The sequence below is a fragment of the Artibeus jamaicensis genome, unplaced genomic scaffold, assembly GCF_021234435.1.
Source record: "Artibeus jamaicensis isolate MK-2021 breed Jamaican fruit bat unplaced genomic scaffold, CSHL_Jam_final scaffold_612, whole genome shotgun sequence".
NCBI classification, from domain to species: Eukaryota; Metazoa; Chordata; class Mammalia; order Chiroptera; family Phyllostomidae; genus Artibeus; species Artibeus jamaicensis.
Window position 1 is genome coordinate 5888515 of NW_026522049.1, and position 15915 is coordinate 5904429.

General features: G+C 44.5%; 2 protein-coding genes across 6 annotated transcripts in view; one reads left to right on the top strand and one right to left on the bottom strand.

Annotated features, from left to right (window-relative positions):
• Positions 1-1237, bottom strand: part of LOC119049138 (60S ribosomal protein L9-like) — a 46234-nt gene extending 44997 nt beyond the window's left edge. The window contains 1 exon segment of the mRNA XM_053658833.1: positions 1114-1237. Coding sequence (XP_053514808.1) covers positions 1114-1237 — 124 coding nt within the window.
• Positions 1238-5240: 4003 nt separating this feature from the next.
• Positions 5241-15915, top strand: part of SV2B (synaptic vesicle glycoprotein 2B) — a 92872-nt gene continuing 82197 nt past the window's right edge. For 2 of the 5 annotated variants that reach the window (XM_037145066.2, XM_053658815.1), the window contains exon 1: positions 5364-5880. The gene's annotated coding sequence lies outside the window, so the exon portion shown is untranslated. The other 3 variants (XM_037145068.2, XM_053658813.1, XM_037145067.2) reach the window with 3 other exon arrangements.

The window sequence follows — 15915 nt, forward strand, 5'->3', positions numbered from 1 at the left end:
GTAGAATTTCAACATATTTTATCTTTCTTTACCTATGAGGAAACCATACTCATAATAATAAAGTTGGAGAATGCAGAGATATTAAAAGTAAACATTTTTCTCTTTTGAAGAGACTGTTTTCAGAATAGTTTTAGGTTCACAGCAAAATTGAGCTCGGAAGTTTTCAAAGTTCCCATCTGTCCTCTAACCCTGCATGTGCATAGCCTCCCCCATGATCAATACCCTCCACCAGACTGGTACATTCTTTAAAATCAATGAACCTATATTGGCACATCATTATTACCTACTCTTGATGCTGAACATTCTATGGATTTGGACCAATGCATATTGACACGTATCCACCATACTCACCTATCACACAAAATAGTTTCACTGTCCTAAAAATCCTGTGTGCTTTGTCTATTCATCCCTTTAAATCTATTTGTGTCTTTATATTTAAAGTGGGTTTCTTGTGGACAACATAGAGTTGAAACCTGTTTTTTGATACATTCTGTCAATGCCTATCTTTTCATTGTTGTATTTATATACCATTGACATTTAAAGTGATTATTGATATAGTTGCACTAACACATACCACGTTTATGTTTAATTTCTATTCATCGTCCTTGTTCTTTGTTCCTTTTTTGGTTTTCACTCTTTCTTTCTGGCATTTGTGGTTTTGAGCATTTTATATGCTTTAATTTTCTCTCCTTTCTTAGAGTATCAATCACATGTATTTACTATTTTTAGTAATTTAGATAGAGTTTACAGTATATATCTAGGTAATCCAAGTCCATTTTCAAATAACACCGTAATGCTTCATGGGTAGTACAAGTACCTTATAATAACAAAATATTCCTAGTTCCTTCCTCCTGTCCCTTGCTGGTACCTTGTATCATTACTGTCATTCATCTCACTTGTACATACACACGTACACTATACTGATATATGCTAATGCTTGTGTATTAAATATATACTTCTGCATTATATATCATAATAAGCATATGCAATCAAATATCTTGTTGGCATTATTTTTAACACGCTGTTACCAGTAAGATCAATGCAAAATAAGGAAAACAAAAAGCTTTTATTTACCTTCATTCATTCCTCCTTTAATGCTCTTGCTTTCTTTACCTGCGCCAGAATTTCTGGCTGCGGGCGGACCCGGGCGCTGGACCCGGACAATCGCAGGCTCCTTATTTCCTCCCCTGCCCTTGGACTTGTACGCTGTGCCCGCCATTCCCACAGCGGGAGTCATGTTCAAGGATGCAGCCTTGAGAGAGCAACGGCTTGTTGAGACCCTCGGACCGCCTGTGACTGCATCCCATTCAGGCCTCCAGACAAACTGTTAGACGATTCCGGCGGGCGGGTGTGCAGAGCTGCTGTGGTGCCTGAGACGAGCGTCGTTGGTTAAGGCCCCTTGCTTCTTAAACGCCACCGGCCGGCCCGGAAGAGCCTGCCTCAGTCCCTTGCCCGCCGTGCGCGGCGCCGTCTGCAGATTTCACCCGGGAAGCTCGCGAAGTTTCAAACCGATACCTGCTCTCCGAAGAACTTCTTACATTTCTTGCAAGGCAAGTCAACTGGCAACACGTGTCTTCTGGTTTTGTTTGTCTGAGAAAGTGCATGTTTTTTTTTACTTTTGCAGGGTTAACTTCTCAGAATATGGAATACTAGGTTGGCTCTTTTCGTTCTTTCTTCCCACCCCACCCCCCACCCTCCACACTTCTAATATTTCCCTCTCTCCTTGCTTGCCTGGCTTCTGAGGAGAAGTTGCATGGACGTTCAAACTTTGTGCCTGAACAGGCTGAAGTATTATTTTCCACCCTCAGGCTCCTTTCAAGATGTTTTCTTTAGTTTTGTTTTTCAGTCGTTTTGAATACGATAGGCCTGTAAACAAGACCAAAAGGCACTGGAATAAAAAGGAGAAACTTTATTCCCGTGACAGTGTTCATGTCGGGCGGTCGAAGAAACCAACAGCGTGCTTCGGTGAGAAATAGCGGCGTTTGTCCTGTCAAAAAAATTCCCGCCCAGGTGCCTGACTAGACCGGATTTATGCAAATCACATACCGAAGTTCACTCTAATTGGTTCGAATTGTGCTGCCCTGATTGGTCAGTGTTATGCTCCCTGATTGGTCATTAAAGAGCAGTTCTGATTGGACAGGGCATGGCTCAGCCTCTAAGTGAAAAGCGGAAAATTATGGTGGTGCAAACAAGCAGAGGAAGCGTGGTAAGCTGACGGTTCGGTCAAAGACTGTTCCCGGTGCACAGAGTATGTAAGAAGCCCCTGTCCGCAGATGGCTGCTACACTCTCATCCATTTTGGGCTTTGGGTGGACCATGGGGAGGCCATCTCGGCAGATAAATTCCTTTTGGGGGTTCACCTCAAATGAATTTATCTTCACAGGGTCCACATGGCAAAGTGTGGATTTTTCCCTGTATTCATTTCGCCTATTCTCTGAACTTCCTGGGTCTGTGGTTTGGTGACATTAATTTGGGGGAAACTCTCAGTCATTATTTCTTTGAGTGTTTTCTTTGTTCTCTCTTCTCCTCTGGGTATTTGCGTTACTTGCATGTTATACCTTTTGTAGTTGTCCCATAGTTCTTGGATATTCTATTTCTATTTTTCTTTCAGCCTTTTTTCCTCTTTGGTTTTTAATTTTTGCAAGTTTCTATTGATATATCCTCAAGCTCAGGGATTTCCTGCCCCCCCCACCTCCTACCATGTCCATTGTATTAAGTACTAATTATCCTTTCAAAGGCATTCTTCATTTCTATTACAGTGTTTTTGATTTCTAGTATTTCTTTTTGATTCTTTCTTAAAATTTCCATTTCTGCTTACATTATTCATCTGTTCTTGCATGTTACCTACTTTTTCCACTAGGGGCGGTTGCATATTATCGCAGCTGTTTTAAATTCACAATGTGATCATTTCCACACCTTGCCATAAATGAGTGTGGCTGTGTCTCTTCAAACTGTACTTTTGCCTTATAATATTATACCTTTTCATTTTGTTGTTGTTGAAAGCTGGACATGATGTACTGAGTAAAAGAAACTGCAGGAAAGAGGCTTTTAAAGATGTGGTGGTGAGGTGAGGAGGGAGGGAGGAGACCTGTTCTGTTGTCCTGTGGTTAGGTCTCAATGTTTTAGTGAGCCTGTGATCCTTGGCTTTGAACTTCACCAGTGCCTCTCAGTCCCCTCCCCCTGATGTGGGTCAGGATGACTGGAAGGGGCTGGAGTTCCTCTGCCAACCCCACTTCCCAATTGTTGGTTAGGCTCTGACAAAATTCTTATAAATTATTTTGCTTTGACAAAATAGTTTATCTTGAGGGAAGGCTTTGTAAGAAAGAGTAGAATGCTCTGGCATATTTCAAAATGGCCACATTTTCTTCTCCACCTTCTGGAAGCATAAGGATATTTTTCCTGTCATCTTCCCTGTGAACGTTTGGCTGAGCCTCTGAAGAAAAAACTTTTAAAAGCGTGGGGGTCCTCTGATAACTGGGTTCTCCTGGGATTTTTATCTCACAGACTTGTCTACACTGAACCTCCAGCGAGTCGTCAATTGGAGTTTAGGTTTTCCTCGTCTGGCGTTGGTCCTATGGAGGTTTCCACTCTTGGGATTCTGCTCTGCTAAGTGGTGATTCTCTGTATTTGCCTGTCTCTCTCTCCAGTTTTGGGAGTAGTGGTCTGCCCTGTGACCTCACTTTTCATGTGGATCAATGAAGACCTGTTGGTTTTTCAGGGTTTTTTTCCCAGCTGGAATTCTCAAATAGTGCAGGTAGAACTGTAAATTTTGGCAGTGGCTACTAAAACAAAACATGCACTTACCCTGTGACCCAGCAATTCTACTCCTAGTTACACACTGAAGAGAAAAGAATGCATATGTTCATTAAATATTCACAGTGGCTTTATTCTAACAGCTAAAAACTGGAAGCAATAAGAATTTATCTCTACTTCCAGGAAAAAGATAAATTGTGTTGTATTCAGACAATGAAGCACTATACAGCAATAAAAATAGAATTAACTACTGATTTGTGTAACAGTATGAATGAATCTGATAGATATTATTTTGAGTAAAGGGAACCATACACAAAAGAATACACTGTATGATTCCATTTACATATAGTTCAAGAACAAGCATAATACTAAAAGACGTGAGTGTAGTGGTTACATCTGGGAGGTGAGTGCCTATGGCCTGGGAAGGAGCATTAAGAAACCTCCGGATGACAGAACTGTTCTACGTATTAATCTGGATGGTGACTGTACTAAGGTATACTGATCAAGCTGACACTAGATGCTGTGTATCCTGTGCACACTTGGCAGATGAGAGAAACATACATTTTAGTGAGGAAGATAGACATCAGTCAACTAACGTCAGTGACATGTGTTGGGTGTGTTGGTAGAGGAAATAGTGGTGGCTTTAGGCACATGGAACAGAGAGAACTCCGTTATTGTGGGGATGAGGGGAGACTTCCTGGAGAAATAGATGGCACAACTGAGAACCATTAGGCATTGGGAAGGGATAAGAAGATTGGGAGGAAGAGAACATTCTAGGAGGTATTGGGAATAATATATGCAAAGGCATGAAGGTGAGAGAATGAGGCATATGCAAGTAATCAAAAGTTTGGAGTACAGGGGAAAAGATGATGACGGAGAGGTGAGGCTGTGGGGTTCAGCAGGGGCCTGCTCTTTGGCGATTAAATGAGATGTGTTAAAAGACTTTTGGCTTTTCTGAGAGCATTGAGAAGCAAATGCCTAGTCTTAGGTAGGAAAGAGTCAAGATTACATTGACATTTTAAGAAATGAGTCTAGAGGCTGAGAAGGTGAAGCACTTGAGGTGATCCAGGTGAGACATGATGGAGAGGGCTAGCAGCGTGATGACAGTAGAAAGAAGGTGGAGGTGGAAGTGAAGACCTTGTAATGGTGGGTTGTGCTGAGTGGGGAAGAAGGAAGAGTCCTTGAGGACCTGGTTCCATTTCAGCACTATTGAAAAGGGATGTAGTTCCATACCTCGGAGGAGGCCAAAAACCTGAGGCACGTTTTTTTGATTTCACCTCTGCATTAGTGTCACTTCATTGCTTCTCACTGTCTCCTAGGAGGAGCCTTGTTCCTAAAAGCATCCTTGCCGTCGAATCTGCTGTCCACTTTTTGTGGGTGCTTTCTGGGAGGAGGTGGGGGCAGAGGATTAGAAGGTTTGACAAGTGGAGGGCTTTGCTTAATGCATTAAGCCCTCTACATCTTTCTCCTTCCCTCTACTCCACAAGTAGGTTATTTTCAGTTCCCTTATGGGGTAACAAGGACAGAACAATTTAATTACTTCCGTGATGGAAGATACTTTGGGTATGGGGCCCTCGGAGGATTCTCCTTCCCAGGAATGTGAGTTCTGCCTTCTGACACGTCCTAGTTCAGAGCTGGTGAATGCAATCCCCTCACCCCAGGCGAGGTGACAGCCATAATCAATTGTGTACAGAAATTCTTGAAACTCAGAGGGATAAGAAGTTTAACATTCACTGGTCTGCAAATCCAAAGCCGGGGACCCTGGTGGGTCCCTTTCCTACCAAGCTGTCCCAAACACTCCACATGGAATGAGAAGGGCATTTAGAAGCAAAGAACCGGCTGCAGCGAATTTTTTTAATGCCCAGGCCGGGAAGAAAGCAGGTTAGGATTTGATCCCGAAGAACAGGAGCCTCAGGAGCCTCCCGCCCTCGGTGCTCGGCGTGGCTGGGGCGCGGGGGCGCGCCGCGCTGCACCAGGCGGGGCGGGCAGCGCAGCGGGCAGCAGCAGTGTTGCAGGTGTGTGCCACCCGCGGTCTCCTGCCTCTGCCGGGATCGCCAGGGAACACGCTGCTCTGCCAGCACTTGGTGGCCGCTGTTCGAGGATTTTTGCCCACGGATTTCCCACTCAGGTAGGGGATGGTGCTGCTCGCGCTGGTGCGTGCAGACCCGCGGGGGCGAGGACTAGGGGCTCCCGGTCTCGCCTGCCTGGGCTGAGACATACCGGCTGGCACCTCTGGATGTTGGTAGTAAATGGCATAAAAGACGGGAGAATCTTGGAAAAGCAAGGACTTGCCCTCCGCTCGGGACTGCGCGCTTCTCTGAAGGTGGCGTCCCCAAAGGCTGTTTCAAACCCTGTTTGAACTGTTAGCTCCATATATATAGTTTTGCAACTTAGTCTACTGATATTTTTTTAACTCCGTTTCCCTAAGGCACCGCTTTTAGTTTCTATTCTATTCCTATGAGATGAAATTTGTGGTTGCTGTTGGTTTGTTCTGAGAGAACATCTGAAAAACCTTCTAACACCCTGTGGCTCTGGGTTGGGGTTTGTGAGTGTGCATTTCTCCTGTATGCGGCGGGCGCCCTCCGCGGGAATGGGAGCGGTTTCTTACGGACACCGAGGATTTGTTTGTAGATGGATTTCCGCGCAAGGAAAAGAACATGATTTGTTCTGCGGGGATGGGTGAGCAAATGCATTTAGCCAGGGAGGAGCGAAGCTCTGCTGTTTGTTCCGCAGACGGGTATTAGGTATCTCTGCTGTCCAGGGTTCAGCGGGCTGCTGAAACATGATCCTTTAACCAGAAATCACAGATGCAAACTAGCTCTGTTTGCAGGTAAGTTACCTGCGTCTTGGGCTCTGATGCAGTGAGGTAAGAGCACTGGGGAATGCCTGCTAGGTTTTTGTTTTTTAAAAAGCCTGTTGGGAGGTAAACGTGGGTGGCTTTGAGGTTGAGGGAGTGGCCAGTGAGGGATGAGAGGTGTGTGTGCATGAGGGAGAATTGGGCATGGTCTCCAGTTCAGTGGTTCTTCTAGTCTGTGTTTCTGCTTCCTGCCCTTTTCAGAAGAGGTGACTTGTCTGTCCCGTTTGTTCCAGCTGATGCAGCAGATACAGTACAGGCTCATTTTGCATCTTTTCTGAGTCAGCAAATACTTACTGGGCACCTGGTATATGTCAGAAGCCAATTAATCCTTGGGGGTACAGAGGTGAAAAGAACACCGTCCAGACTCCCAGCAGCTCACACCTGATGGGGGAAAAACACCTGTAATAAGGAAGTGTGACAAGTTTGATAATGCAGGTGTGGAAAGAGAGAGGCATGAGCAGAGAGGAAGCAGGAATTAATTGTGGTAGTGATTATTTTAAAAGTGAAGCCCTCATCAAGGAGACATGGCATGGATTTCAGTAAGGGCTGGGCCCCTCCCTTGGTCCCTTGTCTGTGAGTGACCCACATCATCCTCCCATCCATCAATATCACTGCCACTGGATGGGCAGACTTTACAGGTCATGACAGGGCTGTCGTTTATACTGTGTGATGAGACCTCAGGAAGCACAGACACAGGCTGACACCAAAGGAAGAATATATCCTATGCCAGGCAGGGATTCTGGAAAATTCTGAGAAATATCAGAGCAGACGAACTTCTGCTTTTTCCCCCTCGGGTCCCTGACCTGTCATCTGCTTGTCCCAGCACAGTTCAGAAGGAAAGCTCTGACCTAATCTCCAAAGGGGTGGAATAACAGAAAACTGAAGCTGTTAGTACTGATTTTTTTCTGGGAGATGAAAGTCCAGTGTCATGCATGTTTGCCATAGATGTGTATCACATGCATTTGGTCATGTAACTATCAAGGTGTTTGAAAAGCAGCCTAACCCACTGCAAGGAGTGTGGGCTTTGGTGATTAGACAGACCTACATGAGTGTCTTGGACAAGTTACTTAGCATCTCTTTAAGCTTTGGTTTCCTGATCTATAAAATAGAGATAGCAACAAAGGTGTTATAACAATGACATAGAAGTTATTTAAAAATATTTGTTCATTGTGAGATGATTGTCATATATAAATTGCTTGGCACAAGTAGATGCTTAAGAAATGGCAGATCACCCATTGACTACCTAATACGTGTTAGGTAAGGCCCTATGTGAGGGGAACACAGAATTGAATTAATAAAGCCCCTCAAAGAGCTTAACTTTGTGTATGTGTAAGATAATGGACAAATAAATGAGTAACCTGATAGTGTATCAGCCGATGATGCATTATAATGGAGAGAAATAAAGTAAGGTAAAAGGAATTGGGAGTACTGCCAGAGGGCAGGATAAGGATTGTAATTTTTTTTTATTCAGCTTGGTCAGGGAAGGCTTTGCTGATAAGTGACATTTGACCAGACCCCTGGGGGAGTGAGGGAGTGAGCCAGGCAGATGTCTGAGGAAGAACATTCTGGGCATTTTGAACCTTCATGGCTTGTTCGTTTCCCTTCCCCATAATGAAAGAAAGGGTCAGTTTATTGAATAGTCTTGCAGATATTTTTCTTTTCTGAAGATAGTAGTCCTGCAGAAAGAGGAGTAGTTACTACTTCTTCTTTGAGAACAATAGCAGTTTCTATGGTTATGGAAAGGGGTTGGAATCAACTGGAAGTGCACAGACCTTTGGTGTACCATGGGATGCATTTATATAAATAATATGATGGATTTATTTGAGGCATCTGTGTTGCAGACTTGATATGGAGGTCATTTCACTGCTCTGCCCCTTTGAGTCTTTGCTCCTCTGAACAGCATCATTTTGGGATTTGAGAGCTCCATCCCCCAGGATAGATCCTGCATCCTTGGTGCAGTGGGGCTACTGCAGTGCTTCATGGACAGAAATAGGGCTGGATCCTTGAGAGAGCTTTGTCAGAGTTTCTGTGAAATAGCATGTGGTAAAGCTGGGTCATGGTCAGGGTGGCTGGCTGGTTGTCGTCCCCTAATTCATCTCAGAAGATGACATTTACCTCTGTGAATTTCCCCCATCTAAGGTTTGGCTTTTAGTCTTGCTGCCTCAGAAATTTGATCTGTCTCCGGGTCACATGACAGTGACCTTACTTACCTGCATGCCAGTCTACAATTTGCAATGGCTGAGACATTGTGAGGCATGGCTGGTGCGTCCTCTTCCTTCAGACTTCCCTTGATTAGAACTAAACCTCACGGAGAAGGTTTCCTTGATGAACATGCACTGAGAGCAAAGAGCTTAGATGCCTACTCTAAGAACTGATCACACACACTGGGGGTGAGCTTGCTAATGGGACCATGGAGCAAACCACCCCAAAACTCAGGGGCTTAAGGCAACAACCATTTTTTAATTTTCTCATGTATCTGGGTTATGCTAGGTTGATCTCACCTGGGTTTGCTAATGTGATTTTGGTCTGTTGATGGTGTGGCCGAGGGCTGGCTGTTTTACGGTGGCCTCAGCTGGGATGATTTGACTCTGCTCCATGTGACCTGTCATCCTCCACGAGGAGAACCCAGCATGTTCACATGGAAGGTCAGGAGTCCAAGACAGATTGGACACTTAAATTGGCCTCTTGAGGTTTGAACTTGTAACCGGCACACTATAACTTCATGCTTGTCTACTGACATAAGTCACAAGTCCAGCCCAGAGTGAAGAAGTAGGGAGTAGACCCCACTCCTTGATGAGAGGAGCTACATGGTCACATTACAAAGAACATGGATACAGGGAGTGGAAGAACTGGGGATATTTTTGCTATCTCTCTACCATGGGGACCTTAATATTTAAAGCCACCTTGGCTAAGGCTCCTTTTTCTCTGGCCCCTGATTGAACGGGCAATGCCTGCACTTCTTTTTCTTTTCTGTGTTTCCATGGCTGACCTACTTTGGACATATGTATGTTTAGATAGTCATTCATTTACCACATATTTATTAAGTGTTCTCAATGTGCCAGGCATGCTATAGGCAGGGATACAGCAGTAAAGAGTAACATGATCCATCCTTGTGAAGCATTCTTGTTAGCTGGGGGAGATAAATAATATGTGAGTAAACAAGTAAATATGTAATGTCAGGTGATGAAAGATCATCAGGGAGAGAAAGGAAGATGGGAAGATGGTTGAGAGGGAGTGGGGAAGTAGGATAGAGTTGGGAATGGGCCTTTCATATAATGCATATCTGGGGGAAAGACACTTCCAGGCAAAGGAAGTGAGTGCACAGGCTCTGCGGCAGCAAAGTATTGGCATGTTCTGAGAACAGTGAGGAACCTCATGTGGAAGCAACTGAGAGAGGAGGAGCATGATAGAAGATGAGATCAGACCATCAGCAGGGAGCTAGGTAATACAGAGGCTGGTAGGGCCTTGTATGGATTTTGGCTTTTATTCCTAGTGAGATAGGAAGCCATTGGAGAATTTTGAGCATAGGCTGTCATTACTTGATTTATGTTTTATAGTGATCACTTGAGTTTTAGAACTTAGAATAGACTCTAAGGGGTCAAGGGTGACTACAGGGAGATCAATCATGAAGCTACTGCAGTGATTCAGGTGAGAGCTGAGGGCAGTTTGGACCAGGGTCAATAGTGACTGAAATGGTGAGAAGTAGCCAAATTCTGGATATATTTGATGATAGGGAAGGCAGGACTTGCAGATGGGTTAGATTTAGGGTATAAGAGAAAGGAAGGGTCAGGGATGACTTTACATATTTTGACCTGAGCAACTGAAAGGTGTTGCCCTTTACTGAGATGGAGAAGGAAGAGTTACAGGGTTTCAATAGGACACCCAATCTGTATGTGTAAGTTCAGGTTTGAAGCCAGAGGCCCAAGAAGGAGATATACATTTGAGTATCATCAGAATGATATTTATTTGTTCCTTCACTAGGGTGCCCAGTGCCCAGAATATTGCTTGGTGCATAGTATGTGCTTAATGAATTTTTATTGACTGAATGAATGGAACCATTTAATCATTGGAGGGGACTGCAAATCTTTGCTTCTGTGGATATTATAGTGTAAGTCCCTGAAGTTACTCACTTTCTTTCCAAGGTCTCTTGGGAGCCTTATTGTGGATCACCTGGCCTAAAAACAGACTTTAAATGTGAAGGCTCCAATCACTTATATCTTACAGAAAGCAATGTATGGTGACAAGACAGAGAAATGAGTGGAAGCCAAAAAAATAGCTCATGCTTTCAAAAAAGGAGACAAAATCCTCTGGAGAGAGGTGGCTAAAATTCAGGGGTGTGATGTTCTTGGTTTATTATTGTACTGCTCTTAATTTAAGACTGAGCAGGAGCAAGGAAGGATCTTGAAAAAAGGAGACTTTTATTTAAATCAGTTTTATGCAAAGTAGAAGCGTATCATCCATCGGCTTGCCTGAAAAGAAGTCCCATATCTACAGTATCTTGCATAATGTGTTCCCGTTTATGAAAGGAGAGAGGGAGGCAATATAGCCCTTATAGGAAAAGGGGAGGGCTGGTGTGGCTTCAGTCTCAGACTCGAGGTGTTGTTCATTTCCTCTCCATGGTGTAGCTGAATATGGTGAGTGAGAGTTTTCTTTGCAATGATATTGGCAGAGGGCAGTTGCAAGTAGTCTCCTCTGTGTGTGGGCAATGGTGGAAAAACATAATTGAAGCCCAGAAGGAAGTGGGAGAGAGAGATCGCAAATTGGCCTCCATTGTTCTGTGTGGGTACTAGGCCTACCATGTAGGGAATAGGATGGAGTAGTGGGTTTGATACCAGTCAGACCTAGGTTTGAACTCAAACTTCATTACTTTACAGCTGTATAAGATGAATACATTTTTTAATATCTCTGAGCCTTGGTTTCCTCAGTTGTAAGATGATGATAATGATGATGATGATGGCAATGATGATGAAGATGATTACAGTGGTGGTAGTAATAATACTCAAGTACTCTTCAGTTCCCTTCATGCTCCTGGACTTGGAAATATGTTAGTCTAAATGTGAATTAAGGGATCAACATACTTGCTGAGGGACTTAAGATTCTGTGTAAAGAAAGAATTGAGCAACTGCCATTTAATGTCACCAAGTGCTGTCGAGGTGATTTGTATGGGGCCCATGACATTCAAAGTGAGACAAGTGCATGATACTCAGCCCTCTATTCTCTACAATAAGCCAACCCCACTAGCTCAGCTCTGCAATGTCCCATAGTTTGTTGGAATTCTATGTGAAAAATTTTGAGTCAATCTGCCCCATGGTGTCTTCTGTTGCAAAAGTCTGCCTTCCCCCGTTCCAGGAATATGGCAGATACATGATAGCTATTGGCTCCATGCGTGAACAAATGCCGTTATGACAGCTCTATTGCTCAAGGCTCTTCCCACTTATTCCTCACTGGCCTGGGCAAGAAATGAGAGTTTAAGTGACAGTGATATGCTTAGTCTTCAGCACAGTAGGTACTCAGCAGCTAACAGTTTCTGTTCCCACCTCCCTTCCATGCCTTTGCTGTCATTCTGGTCTCCTCTAGATCAAAGAGCATCCGCCCAATTTACCCTTGGAGCTTTCAAATACCTCAGCAACAAAGGTTAAATCTCCCTTGCTGTACTGACTGTTGATTATGGCTCACTCAATAGTGTTTTCTGCTTTAGCAATGAAGAGCTATGCTGTGGATTCCTTCCTTCAACTCACCATGCAGAAGTTGGTGGTCCTAGTAACTCTTCCTGTTTCCTATAACTCCTGCTCCACCCACTTCCTGTTCTCTTCAGTAGTTAGCACTTGCTTCTGTCCTGAGTGGCAGGGGAGACAGTGGCAGACATCAACTTTTTTTCCCAAAAGGCAATTGAAAATTCTCCCCTAAGTGGTGACTGTGTAATCTCTTAGAAATGGAGTTGACCTGAACTTTTAGAAGGGAGATCAACATAGGCCACATCCTCTCTCTCATTTCCATTTTATAAATGGGAAGCCTGAGGCCCAGAGAAGTCACAGATAAAAGTTCCCTAGGAGAAGTGGATGCACACCCTCATTTCTTTTGCTTCCACATTTCTGTAGATGCAAGAGAATGTAACTTTGCCAGACCTCTGGGGCCTTCTTGAATCACAGATATCTGGGTCTGGAAGTTGGCTGTTCAAGCTGGGAGCTGCCTGTGTCGACTCCAGATGATGCATATGTTGGCAGAAGTCCTGGGTTCTAAAACTCACCTAAGCAGGGATAGTACAAGTTTTCAAGGTCTTTCCATGACAGAAACCTGCAAATGAATATTGCTAAGGAGAAGGAACAGAACATGTCCCTGCCATCCATCATCATTCCCAAGTGTGCAGGTTTTGTTTGCGTAATTATTTCACAGACAGGTTCCTTTTTGGGTCCAGAACAAATTCAAGGCAATGGAAGGACTTATTTGAAATATAGGGTGCCTTAGTGTTTCAGAGCTGAAAGGACCTTGGAAAGCAGGAATCTAAATTCCTTACTAAGCAAAGGAGGGAGCTGAATCTAGAGAAGGAAACAACTTCGTGAAGGCCCTGCAGTAAGTAAATGATACAGAATCAGAACTCAAATCAGGGCTGCAGCGATGTAAGGTTGTCTGAGAGTAGAGGTCAAGAGAGAACAGGAAAACAGGGCCTGGGTCTTCTTTCTTATTATGCTTAGAAATCCATAGCTCATTTTCACAGGCATGTGAGAGCCCTGCCAGGCCCTTCAACGGCTTCCTCTGAAAAGTCCTTAGAGTTTCCCCTGCTGGGTCCCAAAGCCTAGGCCCAGGTAGGTTGCTTTTGTTGAGCCTGTGGCCCCTGCTCTCCTGCCATGCATAGAATCTGACCGTGGCCTCTCTCCTGATCCTGGAGCAGCAGATGGTGCAAGGAATGGAGCCCAGCTGGCATGCAGGCAGCTCTGGAGAGAGGAAATGGCCTTGTGGGACAGCCTGCTCTGGACAGAGTGCTGGGCCCAGGGATGGGGCTGGAGGGGTCATGGCAATGTCAGGAACTTCTGACCTCGGCCCTGAAGGGTACAAGGGACTCAGTTCTACCCCTATCCTGATGATAATATGGGTGAATGCATCCTACCTGTGGTTACTGAAAGGTCCATGGATTAAATGTAAACACTTTTTTTTTTACAAGTAAAGCATTAAAATTAAGTTTTAAAGAAAGGGAAGCTATAGGAAAGCAATGTAAAAGCAATAGCTTAAAAATTAAAGTAGTAGAAGATAAACTCAAGAAGAACAAAGGAGAGATGGATTAGAAAGGGTTAGAAGCAATGTGGAAATGGTGGGGTGCTGAGCTGTTCCCCTCTCACTCCCCATGATGGGTGACTGTTTTTTTTTTTTTCTTCTTTTGGTGGTGCTGGCCATTCTGTGGCCAAGAAGCTGTTCTGGCCTCCAGTTCTCACATCACAGGATTGGTGGCCTCCGATTTTCACAGTGGCCTTAGTTTCCTTATCTGTAAAATGGCCATAATAAGATCTACTTTCTGGGTTTGTCCAGGGGCATTTGTTAAAGAGATAATGGTTGTCTAGTGCTTAGAAGGGTACATGGTACTCAAAGGTGCTTTTCCACTGAACTGAAACTCCCTGAGAGCTGGGACCATGTCATTTTGTCTACCACTGCAGCTCTGGTGTCTAACACAGTCCCTGGCACACAGGAGGTACTCCATGGTTAGTTATTTACCAAACTTGGAGGACCTTAAAGATACCTGCAGATTTCAAAGGAGAAGCCCTGGATTGGAAGAACAGAGAAAGGTGGCAGAGTGTGGAGACGGTCTAGCACCTTGACTTTGGGTGCTGGTGAGTTCATCGATCAGCTCACCAAACGAATTACAGAACAAAAATTTTCGAAAGAAGGTGGCGGTGCTTCACATTTCTAATGTTGTGCTTGGGATTGCTCTATATTTGGATGATGACTCTCGTCTGAGGGTTAATCCTCTTTGTCCGAGTCATCTAGCCAGGGGATTAAGTGCTTTAAACTCCAAGCCTCACCGGCTCTGACAGTGTGAGCTTTGTACTGCCAAGGCCCAGGGCTTCCAGGGGTCAATTTCTATTGATTCAACACACAAGACTCCTTTGTCCCTATTTATTCCCAGCCCCTTAATACTGTGGATGGGAGGCTACTTATTTCCTGTGGCAGATGTGTGATCAGAACCTCTCTTTCCAGCTTGGAGTTCTTCCCTCTGCTCTTTGCTAGTTTCCAGTGAAGGGTTCAGGGAAAGAAGTTGGACTGAAAGAGCAAAACTGAGACTCAGTGGGAGTGCCCCAGGGGTGATGATAATTCCACCGGTGTTCTGGGGAAAGTCTGCAGTCTGTCTGTGAAAAGTCCAGCCTGCTCCCTTGAGGCTATTTAGAAACACCCCCAAAGGGGCTGAGTCCCCCAACCATTTTCTGGATTTGGGTGCTCAACCTAAGGTTCACATTCTAGAATGGGAGAAATCCATGTGGCCCAGCTGGGGTCACATACCCCTGCCTGAGGCCACCCCCGCTATGAGTCCTACACACAGTGAGGGAAGAGGGGTTCCTTCCCGGAAAATGGGGGACTTGTTAGTAAAAGAAAAAGACATGCTTAATGGGTGGGCAAAGCCTACAGAGTTCACCATACACACTGAGCTGGACTTTCCTTGCTGAAGCAAACATTACAAAGTGTTAGCTTTCTTGGTGAGTGTGAAAGACCTTTTAAGTCTGGCTGTCTCTCCATCTTTTCTTCATTTTTTAAGGGGTTCCAGTTTGCATAACCCTGTCTTTGCATGCCCTAACCTTGTATTTTAAGAATTAAAATATGCAAAATTCAAAGATTGAGTCCCCACTCTCCTTAAAACCCCTTTACATCAATTTATTCAGCAAATATTTATTCACCGCCGACTGTGCTAGGCATTGAAATTAGTGGTAAGTAAAGGCCACCTGGTCCTTGCCCTCAGAATTGCGAGCTTGTGTATAACTTGGACACCTGTAAGCCCCATTGCTGCCCATCACGGGTACCAACTTTGGTTGAAGAAAACAGTGTGTTTTTGAATTACATTGATGAGTTTGTTCTGCCAAAGAACATGACTTTGCATTCTCCCTATGCACAGAACATCTTGGAAGCTGAAGAGTAAAACATCTTGGGACTAAACTGCCTGCTACTCTGTTCTCTGAAAACTGGGAGCACGTGGGTGGCTTTCATTTGCCGGCTGTGAATGAGAACTGGCACCCCGGGCTGCTCTGTTTTGTGTGGTGTGTTTGAATGCTGGACAGCATATTGCTTTGCTATTATCAGGTTATTTGTATAATCCCAGCAGCTGGC